General features: G+C 31.9%; 3 protein-coding genes across 4 annotated transcripts; all 3 read left to right on the top strand.

The window, feature by feature from the left end:
* The first annotated feature begins 5,025 nt into the window (after positions 1 to 5,025).
* LOC126671635 (MYB-like transcription factor EOBII) lies at positions 5,026 to 7,585 on the top strand. The gene is made up of 3 exons (XM_050365419.2): positions 5,026 to 5,322; positions 5,546 to 5,675; positions 6,972 to 7,585. Exons 1-3 carry the CDS (start codon positions 5,193 to 5,195, stop codon positions 7,360 to 7,362), a joined length of 651 nt encoding a protein of 216 aa, XP_050221376.1. The 5' UTR covers positions 5,026 to 5,192; the 3' UTR covers positions 7,363 to 7,585.
* Positions 7,586 to 8,979: 1,394 nt separating this feature from the next.
* Positions 8,980 to 16,187, top strand: LOC126671634 (uncharacterized). Of its 2 annotated transcripts, none has more exons than XM_050365417.2 (19): positions 8,980 to 9,091; positions 9,441 to 9,485; positions 9,599 to 9,679; positions 9,799 to 9,852; positions 9,941 to 10,042; positions 10,220 to 10,331; positions 11,549 to 11,594; positions 11,741 to 11,812; positions 12,179 to 12,241; positions 12,336 to 12,490; positions 12,741 to 12,805; positions 13,163 to 13,313; positions 13,975 to 14,080; positions 14,185 to 14,320; positions 14,486 to 14,550; positions 14,672 to 14,836; positions 15,037 to 15,109; positions 15,193 to 15,269; positions 15,723 to 16,187. In XM_050365417.2, exons 1-18 carry the CDS (start codon positions 9,088 to 9,090, stop codon positions 15,249 to 15,251), a joined length of 1,554 nt encoding a protein of 517 aa, XP_050221374.1. In that variant the 5' UTR covers positions 8,980 to 9,087; the 3' UTR covers positions 15,252 to 15,269; positions 15,723 to 16,187. The 2 variants fall into 2 exon arrangements, with proteins under 2 accessions (XP_050221374.1, XP_050221373.1); XM_050365416.2 differs by having other exon boundaries at positions 9,596 to 9,679.
* A 1,768-nt stretch (positions 16,188 to 17,955) lies between these two features.
* LOC126671636 (transcription factor MYB13-like) lies at positions 17,956 to 19,020 on the top strand. The gene is made up of 3 exons (XM_050365420.2): positions 17,956 to 18,247; positions 18,412 to 18,541; positions 18,665 to 19,020. The coding sequence occupies exons 1-3, from the start codon at positions 18,085 to 18,087 to the stop codon at positions 18,801 to 18,803; spliced, it is 432 nt and encodes a 143-aa protein (XP_050221377.1). The 5' UTR covers positions 17,956 to 18,084; the 3' UTR covers positions 18,804 to 19,020.
* The last annotated feature ends 443 nt before the right edge of the window (positions 19,021 to 19,463 follow it).

Below are 19,463 nucleotides of genomic sequence, written 5' to 3'. Positions count from 1 at the left end.
TTTAGCGACGGAATTTCCGTCGCTAAATTTGGCGGGATGAATCCCGCCAATTTTTAGTAGGATTTAGCGACGGATATAAAATCCGTCGCTAAATCCGTCGGTAATCTTCATTTTAGCGACGGATTTAAAATCCGTCGCTAAAATCCGTCGCGATTAAGCAGTTTTCTAGTAGTGTTCCCTGATGGAAAAGGGTGGAAGCTCGACCAGACCCGGTAGCTAGGTACCTGAAAATGATAAACAACAACGGGGTCAGAAATATAAATATTTCTGAGTGAGTAGATAGGTTTACAGTTAAATACCAAAATCGCGTACAGATAAAATGTCGGTATATAAAAATATTACCAGTCCTCGATCCAAATGAAACCCTAATCCTGATTACGTTATAATGCTAACATATATATAATGCATATGCACAACTCTTGTTTAATACAGGATGAGCTGTATACATATGTATCACAGCCATCTTGACTCTGTATCGGGTTGCTGGGCCGGAACTTAAATCACTGCCACCTCAGGACTACCCGATAGGTTTAAGCCGCTTTACAAGCATCTGGCTTAAAACCTAATCTCAATATGTATGCTTATAATATTTACCTCTCATCTAGTTCATTAACACCGGTGATCACACAGTCCTATTGTTGCCCAATAGATAGCTCGTTTCAGTGGATCTTCCTTGGCTAAGTTTCATACTTAGTGCGATTTATGGAGTTAAAAACAATTGAATACTAATATTCAAAAGTAAACAAATGAACTCACAAACACCGCTAGATCTGGAACTTAATCCTGTGGTTGTGGTCAGACTGCTGGCTAGCTGGTCGGACTAAACACACAAAGCAAACAGGATAAAACACATCAATATATGTTTCCTATAAAATTTCTAGGTCCTTAAACCCAGATCTAGGTCAAACATATAATCATATAAACACGTAACACTTATGGTATGTTTTCTTTTAAAACCATATTATAAATTCTCGTTTTGAGAAAACGTTCTAACTTCTCTCTAGAAGTTATTTTAGGTATCACAATACCCTAAGAAAACCATTTATAGTATAGACCTAATTGTCAAAACAATTCTCGGTCATATACTAAATATTTAGCAAAACTGATTGCTAAATCTTTTAAACCGTTTAAACGTTGACTTTAACTCTTTTAAAGTGCATTATAAACGTTTAACTTAACTTTTAAAATCTCCTTTTTAAAAGTCTTTAGGTTTAGGTTATAAAACCTTTTCACTTTCTTCTAACACAAGTTATCATTTTAAAATATCTAACTTTAGTTTAAAAACATTTATTAAAAATGTTTTAGGTTCGGTCGGAAAACACCTCGGGTTATTAGGCGAAAGCACGTCGGAATCGCCCCCGGAAAGTCCCCCGAAAAGCCCGAAAAAAACGAACCCCGACAACCCGTCGGGGTTGCTGTGCGCCCGCACAGCATCAGCTGTGCGTCCGGGCTGCGCACCCGCACAGCCCCGGAAACGAATTTCCGGGACCTCCCGTCCTACTTAAAACGTCCAAATAACATCCAAAATCACGTATACACAATCCAAAATCAATACGGACGTTTAAAACGATAATTCGATACGGTAACCGTTTATAAACGAGTTTATATTCGAAATAAATCGAAATAAACGTTTAATACGGATATAATACCTCGATTACGTGAGTAATCGTTGAAGAAATTGAGTTAGAATCGAGAAATGGATCGATAGGCCGAAACCCTAGTTCGTCGCCGAAGTTACAGAGCTTAGCAGCTCATTTTCTTTCTTTCTGAAGAAAGAATAAGGCTTTTGGCCTTAATTTGCATCAAATGATGCATATATATACTTAATGGATAAATTGCACTTTAGTACTAGCTCAATCATGCACTTTAAACCAACTTCTAAACTAGTCGTCCGTAGCTTAAACGCAAATGATTTCCAAATTTCGTGAAAATTTTACCAAAAATCTAATAAAATATAGAAAGAATAAAAATATTATTTTTATTCCCATCAGACTTATATTTTATTCTTAATAAATCATTTTTGATTTATTAAGCCCGCATTGACTGCGCTTGATAAAATTTCTGCTTCCAAATTTTATCAAATTTTCACGATAACCTTTTTAAAATATTTCGCGAATATTAGTACCAAAAATATTCGCTAGGGACTTATGAATTATTCTGCACCCAATTCATAAATCCATATTCCCTCCGTTAACTATATAACTATTCAAATTTAAATTCTAAAAATTTAAATTTGCAATCCTATAGCCATATTAAAAATTTAGGGACACTTGTAAATTAAATTTATCTTTAAATTTAATTTACCTACCCCCGTCTAATAAAATATTAGACACGTGGCTATATTTTAACTCTTAAATTTCCGGGTTATTACAAATCAGGCCCCCGATTTGGACAACCAGGCCCCTAACGTTTCATTTATGCGTCAAAATTAGGGACCTGATTGTCAACATTTTAAGACGTTAGGGGCATATTTGAATTTTCCGGACATTGAGGGTTTAATTGATCTCGGAAATAAACCATAGGGGCATAAATGACCCTTTTTCCTTTAATAAAAGATCAAATTTGTTGTTTTGGACAAAGAAACACCCTCAAACTAAGTGTTTTAAACAAAAACAACCTCAAAATAAGTGTTTTAACTAGTTTGACCTATTTAACTCCAAATGGTCCAATAGTTTGTTGTCACCTCAAGTCCAAATCCTCCAATCATTTTTTATCACCTCAAAAGAGGGTAATATATCAAATTAACCAACTTATGAATGTTTTTCTTCTTCAAAATCATGAGTTTATCCTTAACTTTGTGCCAAATTAAAGGGCCAAAGTGAACTCGCTATTTTTTAATTCTGCCCTATAAACTTTCTAATTTTAATTTTGCAATCAGTAAATTTTCTATCATTCATTTTTTCAAAAACCGTTAAAATTTTCTAACATGATAATAAAAAAAATTAAGACACGAATACCACATGAATAATAACACCGAAAAAACCCTTAACCTAAAAAATTTTAAACTCCTTAAAAATTAAGAACTCCAACAGCCAGCCCCCACTAGGGGTGAGCAAAAGTACCGATGAATTGAATTAACTGATTGAACTAATGACTTTTTCAGTCTGTACAATTTGATTATAAGTTTGAGTTCGCTCAGTTCCATTTTTATAATAAAATAATTTGGTTTTTGGTTATCAGTTCAACTTGAAATAGTCCAAATTAACTGAACCGACCGAATAAATTAAAAACTTGATTTAAAAAAAAATCTTTATTTTTGTAGTTTTAACCGAACCGACCGAATTGCTGACCTATTCAGTCGGTTCGGTTTTGAAAATTTTCTTTTTTTATTTGGGCAGTCCGGTGTTGGTTAGAGTTTTTTATTCAGTTGGTTCAGTTTTGGCTATTCAGTTGGAGATTTTCGATTTGATTTTAACCAAACCGTCTGAATGCTCACTCCTAGCCGCTGCCACTTCTCCTCAATCTTAGATGTTGCCGCCTTCATTCTATCTCCTCCACCATTGCCTTACTGCTGCCTCTGCCACCAGCATCTTTGTTCTAGCCAAAGATTTTGTTTCCTCGTAATATTTCATAACTAGCATGAGTTAGAAATATAAAAAGGATATCGGGATTAGGCGCGACACATATCTTTATTTTCTATGAAAGAGTTATAAATGGTATAAACGCTTGACGTTGGCTAGAATTGCAACGAAATAATACAATTAAAATATTATTATAAAAGTTAAAAAAATTTGAATGAAATTACAACAACCCGTAAATGGTTGAATTTATTTTGCTATTAGGCTTTTCTAAAACTACGTGTTTTAAATGGAATAATATGATTATGATATAAATTCGTATAAACTTAACCAAATTCGGATAATTAAGTGGATCGTGTCGGAAATTGTAAGTGCTATTCTCCATGCAAACACTTGAACCATATAACATAAATCTAATTGTTTATTCGAGGCAACGGTTGTATCACACCATGGATATTTGTGATATAGGAATATTCAATGATTAATTATTTTTTATCATTAAGTATCTTAACATTATAAATGTCATGTTGGTTGTTGTACAAATGACATGGTACAAATGTTGCACTGTACACAGTGGCAGACCTAGACACGAAATTTTGAGGGGGCCAATTTATGACTAAATTAATATTATTTTTATTCTATTTTAAAACTCTTATTTTGTCCTATAAAAAATTGAGAATACATTTGTTATGATGTTTTTTTTTTATTTTGTCTTTATTAATAGTCATGAATTTGTTTTTAAAAACTTAATTTAAATTTATAAAACAAGGTTAAGAAATAAAATTTAATGTAAAATTATTTTAAAAATTAAAAAAAAAACTTGTAAAACAGAGAAAAATAGTATACTTTATAAAATAAAATATCAATTTGTTTTTTAAATAATGTATAATATTACACTATTATTGTATATAAATAAAATGCAAAGTTAATATATAAATTAAATAAAAGAACCAAATTGGAATTAAAATTGAACGTTAAAAGAGCCCAGAAATAGAGAATGTATATTAGAGGCAATAATAAGCAGTGAAACTTGGCATTAGTGGCCCAATATTAATTTTATAACTCTCCAAAATAATTGATCATTAAAATTATACCCAATTTGTCAAAACTTTGTTTGAGGTGGCCATTAAGGACGGTCCGTCCCTGACTGTACAATTGTTCAACAAAAGTTCATTTTGACCCTTTAATTTGAAATAAAAGATCAAACTCGTGGCTTTGAAAAAAAACGCTCTCAAAATAAGCATCTTGAACAAAACCCCCTCAAATTAGGCGTTTTGACTCGTTCGACCTTTTTAGTTCCAAATGGACCAATACTTTGTCGTCACCCCTCAATTCCTATAATCATTTTTTACCATATATGTCAGAAAAGTGGGTAATATGAGTCAAATTAACTAACTAATAAGTGTTATTGCCCAAAACCATGAGTTTATCCTTAATTGACATTGTGTGCTAAATTGAGATGGCAAAACGAACCTTTATTGTATTAAATCTATTGCAGTAGGTAGGCTTTGATTTGTGGTTATGAGATTGACGCGTTCATGTAGATATGATTGGTATGAAAAAGAGAAAGAAACTAAGCATGCAAGTTCAACGAAAGACCCTTTTTTCTCTCCTTTTAAGCTCATTCTTGAAACCCTAGCTGCTGAAGGATAATTACATAGTACAGATTTGAGCATGGAAGCCCCTAATTCAGAGAAACCAGAATTAAAGAAAGGTCCATGGACTGTTGAAGAAGATGAGAAGTTAATTGCTTATATCACGAGCCATGGCATAAGGAGTTGGAAGCAGATGCCCAAATCCGCTGGTAATAATCCTAATTTTTTTTCTATAAGTTTCATCATCTTAGTGATATAGACCATGCCGTAGCCATAAAATTTAGTGGGAGGACGAATTGTAAAAGAGGAAATGCTAATTAACGGTACCAATCAGGTCAGAGTTTATAAGAACAAAAACTTATATATCAAATTGACCAACTCCGACCAATATAATAATTATTATCCCTAATTCATTTTCTCTTATGTAATTAGGTTTATCAAGGTCAGGGCAGAGTTGCAGACTTCGTTGGGTCAATTATTTGAGGCCAGATATAAAACGTGGAAAGTTCAGCAAGGAAGAAGATGAAATTATAATCAGTCTACATTCAGTAATAGGAAATAGGTAAATCGTAGTTTTTTTTTTTTTTGCAAAGCACATAATAGGTACTTAAACTTTTGCTGTTTTTGTTATCGAGTCCTCTAACTTCATTGTTGTTTAATTGGATCTCCAAACTTCTAATTATATCATTCCTTTATGGATTCCTCATTAACAAATGTTATGAGCGTATACTACAATAGTCAAAAAGAGCTCATGTTTTCTATATTATTAGATCCTTCAACTTCAGTTAGATCCTCGAACTTATTTTTTTGCCATATTTAACTTCTTGACTGATTAAAATAAAATGTTAAATATATAAAAATATCGAACTAGTCATTTGACAATTTTTTTTATAGCTACTTGAATTTTTTTTCATAAAATTTTAAGTTAATATTTTCTAAAATGAGATGAAATTATTTATATAAATTATCTCTCTCTCTCTCTCTCACTAACTAAATTTAAGTAAACTATATTTTTACAATTAAATTTTTATAAAAAAATTAAAAATATGAAAACAAAGAAGTTAAGAGAGTCTTTAACAAAACTAAAAATGAAGATCTACTTAAAAAAGAGGTGACAGGTAAATTTTATAATTTAATGCAGTTATATGTTTGTAATACATGCTCCCAACTTCTGTTAGTCGGAAATTCACAGAGATCAATTTATATAATGTGTGTTTCTTTCAATATTAAAATTGTAAAAGATGATAATATTTTTCTATTTTTTAAAGAAATACTATTTTTTATATTACATTTTTTGCCACAAAAAAATATACTATACAACTTCAAATGATTCATATCTACTTTTTCGTTTAAATTTATTTCATTTGATTGATTTAATAAATAACTAAATATAATATTTCAATAAAAATATTGTTTAAAATAACATTTAATTATTTAACGGTATATATTGTGAATGAGTTAATTATTATAAAAAAATTAAGGGAGTCAATAAAAATTAAAATTGAAGGATCTATTTTAAAATATTGTGATAGTTTAAATTTATTGTTTAATTAAATTAAATATAATAATGCACATTCTTAACTTTCGTTATTCAGAATTCCACGAATGATAAAATTGAAAATATACGGACCCAATGAAATAAAAGTGAAGTTGAATAATTAAAACATAAAAAGGTGAAAGTTTAGAGACCCGTGATGAATTAAATGTTTTTTCCTATTTTGCCTTGATCTATCTCTACTTAAAGCAATCAATCAGTTTATTCAAAAACAATTTTGTAAATGTTTTTGAGGCATCAGACGGCAATTCCTAACAAATCCTAATTAGGTCTGAGAACTTTTATTTTCTATGATGTTTTTAGATGGTCTATGATGGCAAAACATCTACCAGGAAGAACAGATAATGAAATTAAAAATTACTGGCACACTCGCTTGAAAAAGGTGATGAGTACAAGAAATTCAATGCAAGGAAACAAGACATTCATTTTTGAAGATGAACGTATGAATTTGCCGGAAATTGGTGATGTGTATAGCGATAAATATACTTCAGATCATCAAGCAAAATCCGAATCATCATATACACCAAGTTTCAACTCTCATGAGATCTCATCAATATCATCGAAGTGGTCTACAACTAATTATTCTTCACCAAACTACTTGACTGGCGTGACTCGATTAGCTGCTCAAAATAAAACCATAGACATGGAAGAGAGTAGTGGTTCATTTGAAGCACCAAGAACCTCTCAACTTTAGTGCCATGCATTCCCAATTCAAAAGATTATCCATGTAACCATTTAAAATTTGAGGCTAGAGCTTCATCTCCTGCAAGAAGCTTATTCGGTTCGAATGAGGATTAGTCTGAATGTGGAAGTCTTAAAAATGTCGTCTTATAAGGATACCTCATGTACTTGTACCAAAAAAAAGATATATGCATCTTTATTTATGTATCTAATACATGATAAACATTTTTTTAAAATGGATAGACCAAATCTGCCATATTATCCATAGACTAAACTAATCAGTGTAATAACACCACGCTAAAATGATGGCAAATTGTAATAAATATATAATAAATGTGTTTAGATTTTAGTGATGATATTTTAATTTTGCCATTAATTTAATAAGGTGTTATAACATGATTGACTTAGTTTACAGGTGACGTTGTAAATTCGGTCTATTTAAAAAAAATTCAGATAAAAGATACGTATATATTTTACCTCCGTCTTTTGGATATCTTTAATGATTTTTCAAAAGTTAACAAAAGGTGAAAAAATGAATATGCGAGGGATTTAAAAACATTTTGTTCAAAATTTAACATAAAATATAAAAATAATTACTATTATTCACATGAGTTTATATCTGAGCTAATGTTTTTCCTCGAATTTGAAAATTTAATATTTTTTTTAATTTTTATATTTTATATAACTGAAACCCGCGTATATATATATATGAGGATGTTAGTTGGAGAAAATTAAACTATAAAAAGAAAGATAATTATATTTTAAGATTCATAGGGAAAATAATAATTTGGTGTAGAGTTATAAGGTAATAGTAAACAACCTAATTACACTTCCTCCTTCCCATATAATTGTGTACTTTTATATTATCACACAGTTTAATAAAACACAATTAATTCAATAAATTTTATTTTGTTGTCTACTTTTTCATATATCTCTATTTAATATAATCACTAAAACTTCATTTACTTATAGATAACAATAAATACACTCGCTCATTACTGAGTTTTAAATAGGGATAATAAGATGACATTAACTTTCAAGATTATTACTTTATTAGAAGTGGATAAGGGTTTTTAGAAAGAAAAAAAATAGAAATAGTGGGCAACTCTATTGAAATGGAGGAAGCAACTTACATTTAAGTAAACTTGTTCATGGGCCTGAGTTATTCGGCCCGTATAAGCTAGTATCTTTAGGGCAGAGTTTGAATACTGATTTTGGTTTCAAATCCGAATAAAGTCACTATTTTATAAGTAGGTTCGAGCATATATTTTTATTAATTTTACATATAGGCTCGTTAAAATCCAGTCCGCGTCTGCAAAAATAAAGTGTAAGAGCCGGATTTGTATGGTGAAAATGAAGCCCGGCTCGGATTCGAACTAAATTTGCGCTTACTTAAACAATAAAAAAGCTAGATAGGCCCGGCCTGAACAGGCCATGAATATGTATACTTTTAAGTCACTGATCCGCAGGGGATAGATGCACTTATGCATTACATTTTGGAGCTGAGTGGAGCTAAATTGGAGTTGAAGGACCTAAAAATTGTCTTTGAAAAAGTTAAAGGGTTTATGAGAAGCGTTTTCCTAAAATGGAATAAGTGTAGAAAAAGCATCAGTATATATAAAAAAAAAAATACAGCATTCATTTACTTACTTGGTTATTCATTTCATCCTTTAATCTAAAACCCAGCTATCAACCCTAATTCTCTCTTTATCGTCTCACTCAATCTTAACCTTCCACCATGGGTAAATTCTCTATCTCTATTTGTTACTGCTTTCGATTACTGTTATTATTTCTGTTTCAATTTTTCAATTTGTATATCTATTGTTTACATATTGAATCCATGGATCTATTTGTTCGCAATTCATTTATTATCATTTTCAATCGAAATTCGTGTTATTTGATTTTGGTATATTTCGGTTGATTTGATTTTTTTAAGCTGTTTATGTTTTTGTTTTTGGTTGGAAATTAACAAGAAGTCTTAATTTCTCACTGAATAGCTATAATTACAAGTATATTTTTGGATTTTTTAATATTTTTTGTTGTCTTTTGTAGCTAAACTTGATTGCTGAAAAACACTTTTTTTTTTTGCAGATATTGAGGCAGATATTAGGTCACTACAACTCGACTCAGCTGAAGGTAAAGTCTGAATGTTTTTAGTGTTAGTTCGGAATTTTAATGTTTGCAGTATGTTTTTTTTCCCCTATTAGTGTTGTACTTCAATTGAATGTTTTCATTTAATTCCTAAGTAGAAGAGAATAATGGGGCGGTGGTCGATGTGGAAGAGGAGAAACCGTTAGAGGTGGAGGAGCATGTTGAGAAGATGGATGAAGGTTTGATTTTTTTTTAAATTTGTGTGCATAAGTTTGGTGCGATCATTTTGTATGTTGCTGTAGATGGTTTGTATTTGATTGGATGTTCGTTTAATAACTTCTCCTTTGCTTATATGCAGATCCTATTCCTATAAACGATGCTGCCCACAAGGAAGTGCCCGCTGAATCAAATGGTACTTCATTTAGTCTTGATTTATCTTTGTTTTAATTTCGTGGGTTATATGTACTGCATTGCTTTATTTGCGATTGTTGATTTTACAGTGAAACATAAGGTGTCTGCCGCAACAGAAGCAGAAACAGCAGAAGAGATAGAAGAGGCTAACAAGAAAAGGCATTTAAATGTTGTTTTCATTGGCCATGTTGGTAAGTAATGCTGATTATCATTTACTGTCGTCGGACTTATTTGTGGTTAAGTTGCTGCTGCATTTGTAACCATTTTAATGCTTTTATCTTATCGCATCTAAATTTTCTTGATGATTGCTTATTGTTGTTTTCTTCTGTTGGAACATTAATGCATATTATCATCTCATTGGATTGCAGATGCTGGCAAGTCCACAACTGGAGGTCAGATACTTTTCCTTAGTGGTCAGGTCGATGATCGTACAATTCAAAAGTATGAGAAAGAGGCTAAGGACAAAAGCAGAGAGAGTTGGTAGGAGTTTCCTTCTAACCTGTCTTTGGAACTGTTGCAAATGAGTTGCCTGTTCTTCTATACCTATTATCTTTAGTTTTGTGCAACAGCATGGAAATTTTTTGTCATCTTTATTGCGGCTCAATAAATGCTCTCTATATTTCTTACCTTTACTTGTATCCACATTTATGAATAGTTTCATAACATCAATAATTTTGATTGGCTAGGTGTAATACTAGTAATGCTTATCCAAATTATGATTTAGAAGTGTTTGTGTCTCTTTCAGACTTTCTCTATTTATATGGCTTAAGATTCATGTCTTATTATTTTCATTACTAGTCCTCTTTTCTTTTTGTACTCGTTTCACATTTGCGAGTGTCACAAAAAGGTGAAAAATGCAACAGAGAATATAATGGCCTAGCAGTCACCAACTAGGACTTGTCATAGATAAATTTATATCCTTGTTTGTTAGTACCTGCCTGGTTGTTGTCACTCGTTTTTGATCCTTGAAGTTGTGGACCAAATTTCTATTTTCAGTTTGGATCATCTGAGCTTTATTTCCAAGAACATTTGACTTACAATTTTCTATAAGAAGTCATGGCTCCTTTGGTCCATTTTGAAACATGTACTATATTTATTATGTACTTTTATGAATTGAGTGGAGTTATTTCTAAGGAGTCGATTTATGCACATCTACGCTAAGAGATCTTTATTTTAGAAAGTCAAGGACCTCGTGGACTGAAGAAATATCATGTAAACTATGTTGTGTATGCGAGATTTAATTGTTGAAAATTGGTTAATGCATTATGGTGCAGATAGTTTCTTTTCGTTTGTGTTTATCCAGTGAACTTTATGTGCTTCTCCAAATTCCAATTTCAAATCAACCGTACTTCTTATATGCATCTTTTTGGATTTTGTCAATTATGCTATAAGGACAACTTAGTCTTGGAGTCTTGGCTCTATGTTTCCTGCACATCTAGGGGACTGCTCGCTCAAGCATCCCGGTTTCTGACTAGTCACTATTAGAACTCATTTTTAAGTTCATCCTGGAATTTGGTTACAGATTTTGATCACCATCAATCAGAAAATAATGTAGTTTGGCCATTAACTTATTCATTTAATAAGTTAAGGTTATTATCTTGGATTTATTGTGATATATGTGCCTTGTAGCATGAGTATTGTAGTATTTTACTCAATTTCTGGCAACTCCTAAAAGTCATTTCTCTTCAATGTGTTAGGTATATGGCATATATTATGGACACTAATGAAGAGGAGAGGGTTAAGGTATTCTTTATTGTTTTTGAATGATGTCTCATGCAGCTAGATTTTCTTATTCAGTTAATACAGCTTGTTGGAACCATCCATTTACATCAAGAATTGCTTTCCATTGCTAGATCGTAACATTTTTCATTGTGTGGTTCTGACTATAGGGTAAAACAGTAGAAGTTGGAAGAGCACATTTTGAAACAGAGACAACCAGATTTACAATTTTAGATGCACCGGTGAGGAATCACATTGAGAAACTTTATTTGCAGTTATTTTAATTTATCTCATCCATTGAAGTTGTTGTACCAACTAGCTTAACTGAATTGTGAATTACCTGATGAATGAAACTATGCATATTAGGCATACTTTGCATGGAATATGCTATTTGCCTGTGCATGAGCGACCAAAAATCAAGGTTCCATCACATTGTTCCTGTTTTGTGTTATTAGGTTATGGATTTAATTTAGAGCTAGTTTGCTCCTTAAGTTGCATGTCAAGTTATTGTATGGCATGCTTTTACCTAAATGCCATTGTCATGTTGCATTTCCTTCTACTTCCTATTGACGAATTATTTGAAATTTTGCTTTTTTATCTCTATTTAGGGCCACAAGAGTTACGTTCCAAATATGATTAGTGGAGCATCTCAAGCTGATATTGGCGTACTGGTAAGTGAGTGCTAATATATTTTTTTCTATGATTTTTCTTTTCAAGGGGTTTGCTTCTGGTTTTTGACTAGCCTTTCTCTTCACTATTAATTAGGTAATTTCTGCTCGGAAAGGAGAATTTGAAACTGGGTATGAGAGAGGTGGACAGACCCGTGAGCACGTGCAGCTTGCAAAGACTTTGGGAGTGTCTAGGCTGCTTGTTGTTGTAAATAAAATGGACGATCCTACTGTCAATTGGTCTAAAGAAAGGTGTGCTTGTTAGATTACCTCCATGCACCACTTGTTGGGGGTGCATATACATAAAAAGTTGTGATTTAATTTTATGTTGTTGCACTGTGTAACTATCAAAAGAATAAACTTTTTAGAATTTTCCCTGGTTAGCCCTGTGGTATTTATGCCTGAATATCTCGTGTTATTTCTTTTGTAGTCTATGTGTATCTTCTTGAATGTGTTGCTTGCTAGTAGTCTCTTTATGCTAATCTTTTCCTTTTCTTTCTAGGTATGATGAAATTGAATCAAAGATGATACCATTTCTACGGTCTTCAGGCTACAATGTGAAGAAAGGTATTGCATAAATTATGTTTAATGGGTCTAGCATGTTTTTTTTTTGGATGCAGCACAATGTTCTAATTGTCTAATTTTGAATGCAACTGTTATACTAAGTCCACTTCTACAGTGGGAATACTAGAATTTGCTCTCTTTATTGTACCACATTTTCTGGAAGAAATAAATGAAATCGATGGAGTCTGACATATGAATTGGAATAAGCTTATGGAAGAAATGGTGACATGCATCATGAATTTTTATGAGTGTTTACTTGGTTGCTTGTCCATCTCTGTCGTAGGACATAATATTTATCATATAAAATGTATCTGATTCTATGCTCACTCTCTTCATGCCTTTTTTGTTTAAAATCTCCAGATGTCCAATTCCTTCCAATATCTGGTCTGATGGGCACAAACATGAAAACAAGAGTGGATAAGAGCATATTTTCATGGTGGGATGGCCCATGTCTTTTTGAAGCCTTGGACGCCATTGAAGTTCCTTTACGAGATCCTAATGGTCCTTTCAGGTGAGCCTTGTTCTAGGTTACTTTCATCTGTATTCATATATATTTATTTAGTTGTGTTTTTGCTTTCTTTCCATCGACTCTACTTACAATTAATAATAGTGTTGTGTAAATGCTTTTGTTAGATTGTTGGTGCTCGTCTTCAGTAATCTTTTTTTTTCTATATTTTATAATTGTTATTTTGTTAACATGTTCATTCTGTTTAAATATTCATTCTACATTGGTTGCTCTTTAGAGGAAATATTCATATTGCTATGGAATATAAGAGCTTGTTAATTTTGTTCATGGAAATGAGAAAAGAGTGGCCATCTCTTAATGTAGAACTCATATTTCAAATTTGTTTACTTTGTATTCAAGATAGTTTGATTCTGTTTGCATTTGAGTTTTGTTTGGGTGGAAAATTGGAAGTGAATATAATACTAGATGAGGGGCTGATCTTCTGAATAATCTTCTGAAATTAAGGTTTGAGCATTGAATGCAAATGCTGCTACATTACTAGAGTCAATTCCTTTTGCAACTTGGGTATATGCAGATTTTCTTATACTTCGCATAATGAGTAATGATATATATTGTTGATTTGGATTGCCTGCTGCTTTTAATATATTCATGTGAACTGCATTCTTGATTTAATATCTACTGCTAATCTTAATTTTTGAACTTCCAGGATGCCTATTATTGACAAATTTAAAGATATGGGAACTGTAGTTATGGGCAAAGTAGAATCTGGTAGTGTGGCTGAGGGTGATTCTGTGTTGGTCATGCCAAATAAGGTGTGTCCTCTAACCAGCCTCCACCTTTATTCTCTACTTCACATTTTCTTTAATTCTATTCTATCCAGTATACATGTTATAACGAGTAACGTATCCATCTGCAGACTCAGGTGAAAGTTCTTGCTGTATATTGTGATGAAAACAAGGTTAGACGTGCAGGGCCTGGTGAAAATCTGCGAGTTAGATTATCTGGAATTGATGATGAGGATATATTGGCAGGTTTTGTTTTATCAAGTGTTGGTAAGTTGTTTTCTGAGCCTGTTCTTTGAAATAATTTAGGAAGGTGAATTTGTGTTTAAAAGTAAGGAAATTTTCCTTGTACGCTTTCATGTGTATTTAATTGTGACGTACTAATGTTACTTATTCTGCACTCTGATTTTTCCTTTGGTTTGTTACATTCTGCAGCAAAGCCAATAGTAGCAGTTACAGAATTTGTTGCTCAACTGCAGATCCTTGAACTGTTGGATAATGTATGCTATAATGAGTTTTAATTCTTTTGCTTGAAGCCATTTTATTTTAAGTAGATAACCATCATTTTAACTGGCTTCATTATGATTGTAGTGTCTAACACATTAAATTGTTGCTGTCTAGGCCATTTTTACTGCTGGTTATAAGGCTGTTTTACACATTCATTCAGTAGTAGAAGAATGTGAAATTGTTGAGCTGCTACAACAGATTGATCTAAAGACGAAAAAACCTATGAAAAAGAAAGTGCTCTTTGTAAAGAATGGTGCTATTGTTTTGTGCCGTATTCAGGTAGCCTGTCACGTCACTTCTCTAAGGAAGTCTTGAATGTAGCAATGCTTTAGTCTTCTTGTATTTACATAATTACATTACATAAATGCACAATAATTTATGAGTATACATTTATTGCTTCCAATATCTACAGAAATAATACCAAAAAGTAATATCCCTTTTCTTTATGTTTATTTGAATCTTTCTGTTATTCATCTCAGGTAAGTAACTTAATATGCATCGAGGGATTTTCAGATTTTCCACAACTTGGAAGGTTTACTCTTCGCACTGAGGGTAGGTTTATCAATTTTATGATAATTGGCTTATTCAAATAATTTGGCCCACAATTCATCTGATGGGTTAGTTGGTCCGTGCAGGGAAAACAGTTGCTGTGGGGAAAGTCACTGAACTTCCGGCTTCAGGCTCTAGTTTCTAGACAATTTTGGTATTGATGGTAATCTTCAAAAATCTGGGCAATTGTTTGTCGCTAGCTATTTTGTAGCTTTCGTATTAAACCCGCTGCATATCAAATGGTATACTTTTAGAAAAGTGATAAATGGTTAATTTTATACCTGGTTCAGATTTCAAACCCACATTTCCAGTGTCCAGCCTTTTTTCTTTTTCATTTTCTTTTCACTTTTATCTTATAGACATGCTTGGAAGTTATGGTAATGTAATTCCATTGTTGATGTTCTTAGGACAACTTGTTTGCTTCTATTCAGATTGAACCATTTTGATTGATTTGATTTGTTTTCACATTCTAATGGCATTTTGGATAAGTCTTTGTTTTAATTTTCTATATGTTAATGTTACATAGTTACTGTTTATGTTACCATGTATTGTAAATTAGGAACTTGACAGCCAGCTTTGTGTTCCTCATGGCAGTGCTTTTTTTTGCGACATGCAGGCCGAGTTAAAAGAACAAGTTTTTTGTGTACCTTTGAGAGCTAGCACACTGAGAAGCTTCTAGACGACGAATTCAGATAATTAAGGAATGAAGGTACTGATTGGGTCAAATTGGGTGTTACTGTTGCTGCTGGTGCTTTAGATGTTTTACTAGTAGTGTATATTCACCAAGTGATATTAAGGAGATTTATATATCAAATTTTTCTCAATATTGATTTTCTGAGATCAAAGAGCGCGTAACAGGTGAAAGAAGCTTGAAACAGAAGCTGTAATTTTCTTATAAAAATTATGATAAGAACTCATGGATAGTTGAAGAGTTTATGAGGATTAATCCATGTAAAAATCCCACAGAAACTTGAGCATTAATGACGAGGTGCAGAAATGTGCTAATCAGCTGATTGTAGTTTCTTTTAAGAGAACTGCATTCTTATTATGGTAAATTGGAAACAATCACGAGTTGGAAATACTTGATAGTTGTTTTAGTTAAAGAATTGCGCTCGTAATGTCCGTAGATTTAAAATTAAAATGAATTATCATTTGCTTCACTAAAATACTACATTCATCAATTGTCATACTTGGTTCATGTAATAGGTGCGGATTAAAATTGTTATTTTATATAAAATGACTATTTTTTATTTTGGTCATGGAAAAAATTATTCTTTAGAGTTATTTTAAGATTTTGTAGAATAAACAATCCTCTGAAAAAGTAAAGAATAGTTATTTTTTATGGAATAGCTGTTTTATTTTATAGTATTCTATTCTATAAGCTAAACATGGCCAATAAACCAATCAATCCTTGATTTAGCCGCGTGTGAAGATCCTCCGTAACGTCTAACGCATTGGAATTCTTGTCACCCTAGTTGAACACAATCCTTGAAGCGAGATAGACTGAACTTGCACCAAATAACCTTCTTCATCTTCAAAGATGGCTTTACATAGCATGTAACCAATTATGACTTATTAAAGCAAAATGTTTCAGATTTTAAAATTAGCTAATAATGATCTTCCAGGCCATATTATTTGTCACATCTTAAGTGAGTTGTTAAGGTGCTCTTTTAACTTAAGTGAGGTCGCAGGTTCAAACCGTATTCATGTATGCAGACTTAAAACTTGGGTTTAGAGTTTTACTTCCCGCAAGAGACTTGTCCGGCTCGAGTGGAAATTAGTCCGAATGTGAAAGGTTTAATTGTGCTGTTTTATAATTGAAACAAGTTTAGGACATCTTATGGTCAAACAAAGAAAACATTAATTGTTATTTTTTAAATTTATTACTAATTATAACTTAATAAGGTTAAAAGAACTAGTTAAATATAAAACTAGTGATAATTAATATGGACAATTTAAAAAATGTATAAACAATTTAAGACATATTTATTACTTTTTAAATCCATGTGAAATGGTCAAATGCGTCAAATGTTATGAACCGGAGAGTGTAATTATTAACGTGACAATATAAGAATGTATAAATAATTTTTCACCTATTTTTTTTTAAAGTAATTGTTCACTTCATTCATTAACTTGCCTTATGTATTGTAAATTAATTAAGCTATTTTGTCCAACAGAAGTTGGAGGGAGTATAATCTTATTAATTTCCGTAGGTAGGCTTTTATTTTCATTTTCAAGGTAGACGCATTGATCAAGTCATCTGGATAACAATAGTTTAATCATGTGGCTTTCCTTCATCTTTTCTTCTTCTTATTATTATTATTAAATCACCATATGATAGATAAGTGAAGCCACATAATGAAAAAGATATGAAGTATGAAAAGTTCAACAAATGAAGACCCTTTTTCCCTCCATTAATGTCATATCATACTTGCTCTTTCCATATAAATTTACACTAACTGGACCTATGCATTACGAATTTTATATGTTTTATGCCTAATCAAAAATAGTAGTTAATCACAATTTTTTCCTTTTAAAATTGATTATGATATAATTAAGAGGCGATCTATAAAAACCGCTCTTGAATTATAGCATTGCTAAAACCGCCCCTACAGGCTTATGTTATTGTAGTGGATGTTCTTTTATGTTTGTTTTTCTTTACACAAACTAGCCACATCTTTTCAACATCTATATGATTATAATCATCTATACGTCATATGAGAATTTATATTATTGTTTCACTATTATTTATTGCAGTAGGTTTTGATCTAGTAATTTAGATAAGAATAGTTTAATAATACGGCCTTCCTTCATCTTTCTTTTTCTGTATTATTAAATCAACAAATAAAAAAGATGTTAAGTACGCAAGTTCAACGAAATCCTCCTTTTCTCCTCTTTTTAATATCAAATTCACATTTGCTCTCTGCATATACATTTTACAGTAACTTGACCTTGGCAAACTGCTTGAAACCCTCGTTATGGAAGGAAAACACACCACAGATTTGCCGATGGAATCCCCAAATTTGGAGCAAACCCGATTGAAGAAAGGTACTTGGACTCGCGAAGAAGACGAGAAGTTAGTTGCGTATGTTAGTAGTCTGGATGGCAGAAAGAATTGGAAGGAGATTCCCATATTAGCTGGTAAGAACATGATTCTTTTTTTCTTTTCTATAAATTTTATGAGAGTGATAATAATTAGCTATAATTCATTTTCGAAAAGTTATACTCCATGTAATTCGTGCAAGAAACCAATAATATTTTAGTCATTTGCAATAAACTCTCTTCATTTTCTCTTGTGCAATTAGGTTTATCAAGGTCAGGGAAGACTTGCAAACTTCGCTGGTTGAATTATTTGAGTCCCGATTTAAAACGTGGAAAGTTCACCGTGGAAGAAGATCAAACGATAATCAGTCTGCATTCGATACTCGGAAATAGGTAAATCATATTCTTTTAACTCTCCGTTGCTATGCTGTTTTAGTGGAAAGTTCACCGATCAACAACAATTCTGAACAAACCCTAATTAGCTTCGGTATTTATTTTTTTCATGTGGTTTTTAAGATGGTCTGATATTGCAAGACGCCTACCAGGAAGAACAGATAATATTGTAAAAAATCACTGGCACACCCACTTGAAATTGGGTGCTGGTGATGATGATGATACTGCGTATTCTAAGCAGAATCAAAATCATCGTACTTAGTAAGCTTCAACTCTCATGGAATCTCATCAATGTCATCAAATTACTCGAGTCATGTGACTACGTTACTTCCTAAAAATAAAAGTATGGACATGGAGAGTAGTGGTTCATTTGAAGTACCATGAACCTCTCCAGTTTAATGGTATGTGTATCAAAGGAGAAATTTGTTAGTTGGTTATCACATGTGATATTCATTATAAGGTGTTTATTACATTTATTATTACAATGTGTCACCCGATAAATAGTTAATAATTTTACGGCAAAAGACTTAGATCATATATATATATAAGAATTTCTCATATCAAACACTGTATACAAATGCTTAATTATTATACTACCTTAAATGCTACGCCATCCTGCAATGTTACTCTTTTTGTTTTTGTTTAGTGTTGTATAATCCCGCAATATTACCATAAATCCCAAGAATGATATAACAAAAAATCCACATATTTCAAGATTGATCAAGTTTTTTCACAAAATTATCATGATTTTAAAACTAAAGATCAATCTTCCTTAACTAATTTTGGAGTTTTAGGATTTATCAATAATTTAATTTATTTGTTTATCTCAAGGGTTTGAAAAACATCTCCAATGGTACTTTATCTATACTCTTATCGCCTCTGATAAACATACCAGAAGAAAAACATCTAATTTAATGCATCT

Source organism: Mercurialis annua, linkage group LG3 (genome assembly GCF_937616625.2).
Source record: "Mercurialis annua linkage group LG3, ddMerAnnu1.2, whole genome shotgun sequence".
Classification (NCBI taxonomy): Eukaryota; Viridiplantae; Streptophyta; class Magnoliopsida; order Malpighiales; family Euphorbiaceae; genus Mercurialis; species Mercurialis annua.
This window is presented reverse-complemented; position numbering and strand designations above follow the sequence as displayed.

What these genes read in the sequence shown, in the direction of transcription:
- LOC126671634 (XM_050365416.2), top strand. An exon ending in TGTTTTCATTGGCCATGTTG is followed by an intron (nt 10,043 to 10,219) that starts GTAAGTAATGCT and finishes ATTGGATTGCAG; the next exon opens with ATGCTGGCAAGTCCACAACT. An exon ending in TGTTGGTCATGCCAAATAAG is followed by an intron (nt 14,081 to 14,184) that starts GTGTGTCCTCTA and finishes ATCCATCTGCAG; the next exon opens with ACTCAGGTGAAAGTTCTTGC.
- LOC126671635 (XM_050365419.2), top strand. Translation starts at nt 5,193, where the DNA reads ATGGAAGCCCCTAATTCAGAGAAACCAGAATTAAAGAAAGGTCCATGG. An exon ending in GCAGATGCCCAAATCCGCTG is followed by an intron (nt 5,323 to 5,545) that starts GTAATAATCCTA and finishes TTATGTAATTAG; the next exon opens with GTTTATCAAGGTCAGGGCAG. An exon ending in CATTCAGTAATAGGAAATAG is followed by an intron (nt 5,676 to 6,971) that starts GTAAATCGTAGT and finishes TGATGTTTTTAG; the next exon opens with ATGGTCTATGATGGCAAAAC.
- LOC126671636 (XM_050365420.2), top strand. Translation starts at nt 18,085, where the DNA reads ATGGAAGGAAAACACACCACAGATTTGCCGATGGAATCCCCAAATTTG. An exon ending in GGAGATTCCCATATTAGCTG is followed by an intron (nt 18,248 to 18,411) that starts GTAAGAACATGA and finishes TTGTGCAATTAG; the next exon opens with GTTTATCAAGGTCAGGGAAG. An exon ending in CATTCGATACTCGGAAATAG is followed by an intron (nt 18,542 to 18,664) that starts GTAAATCATATT and finishes GTGGTTTTTAAG; the next exon opens with ATGGTCTGATATTGCAAGAC.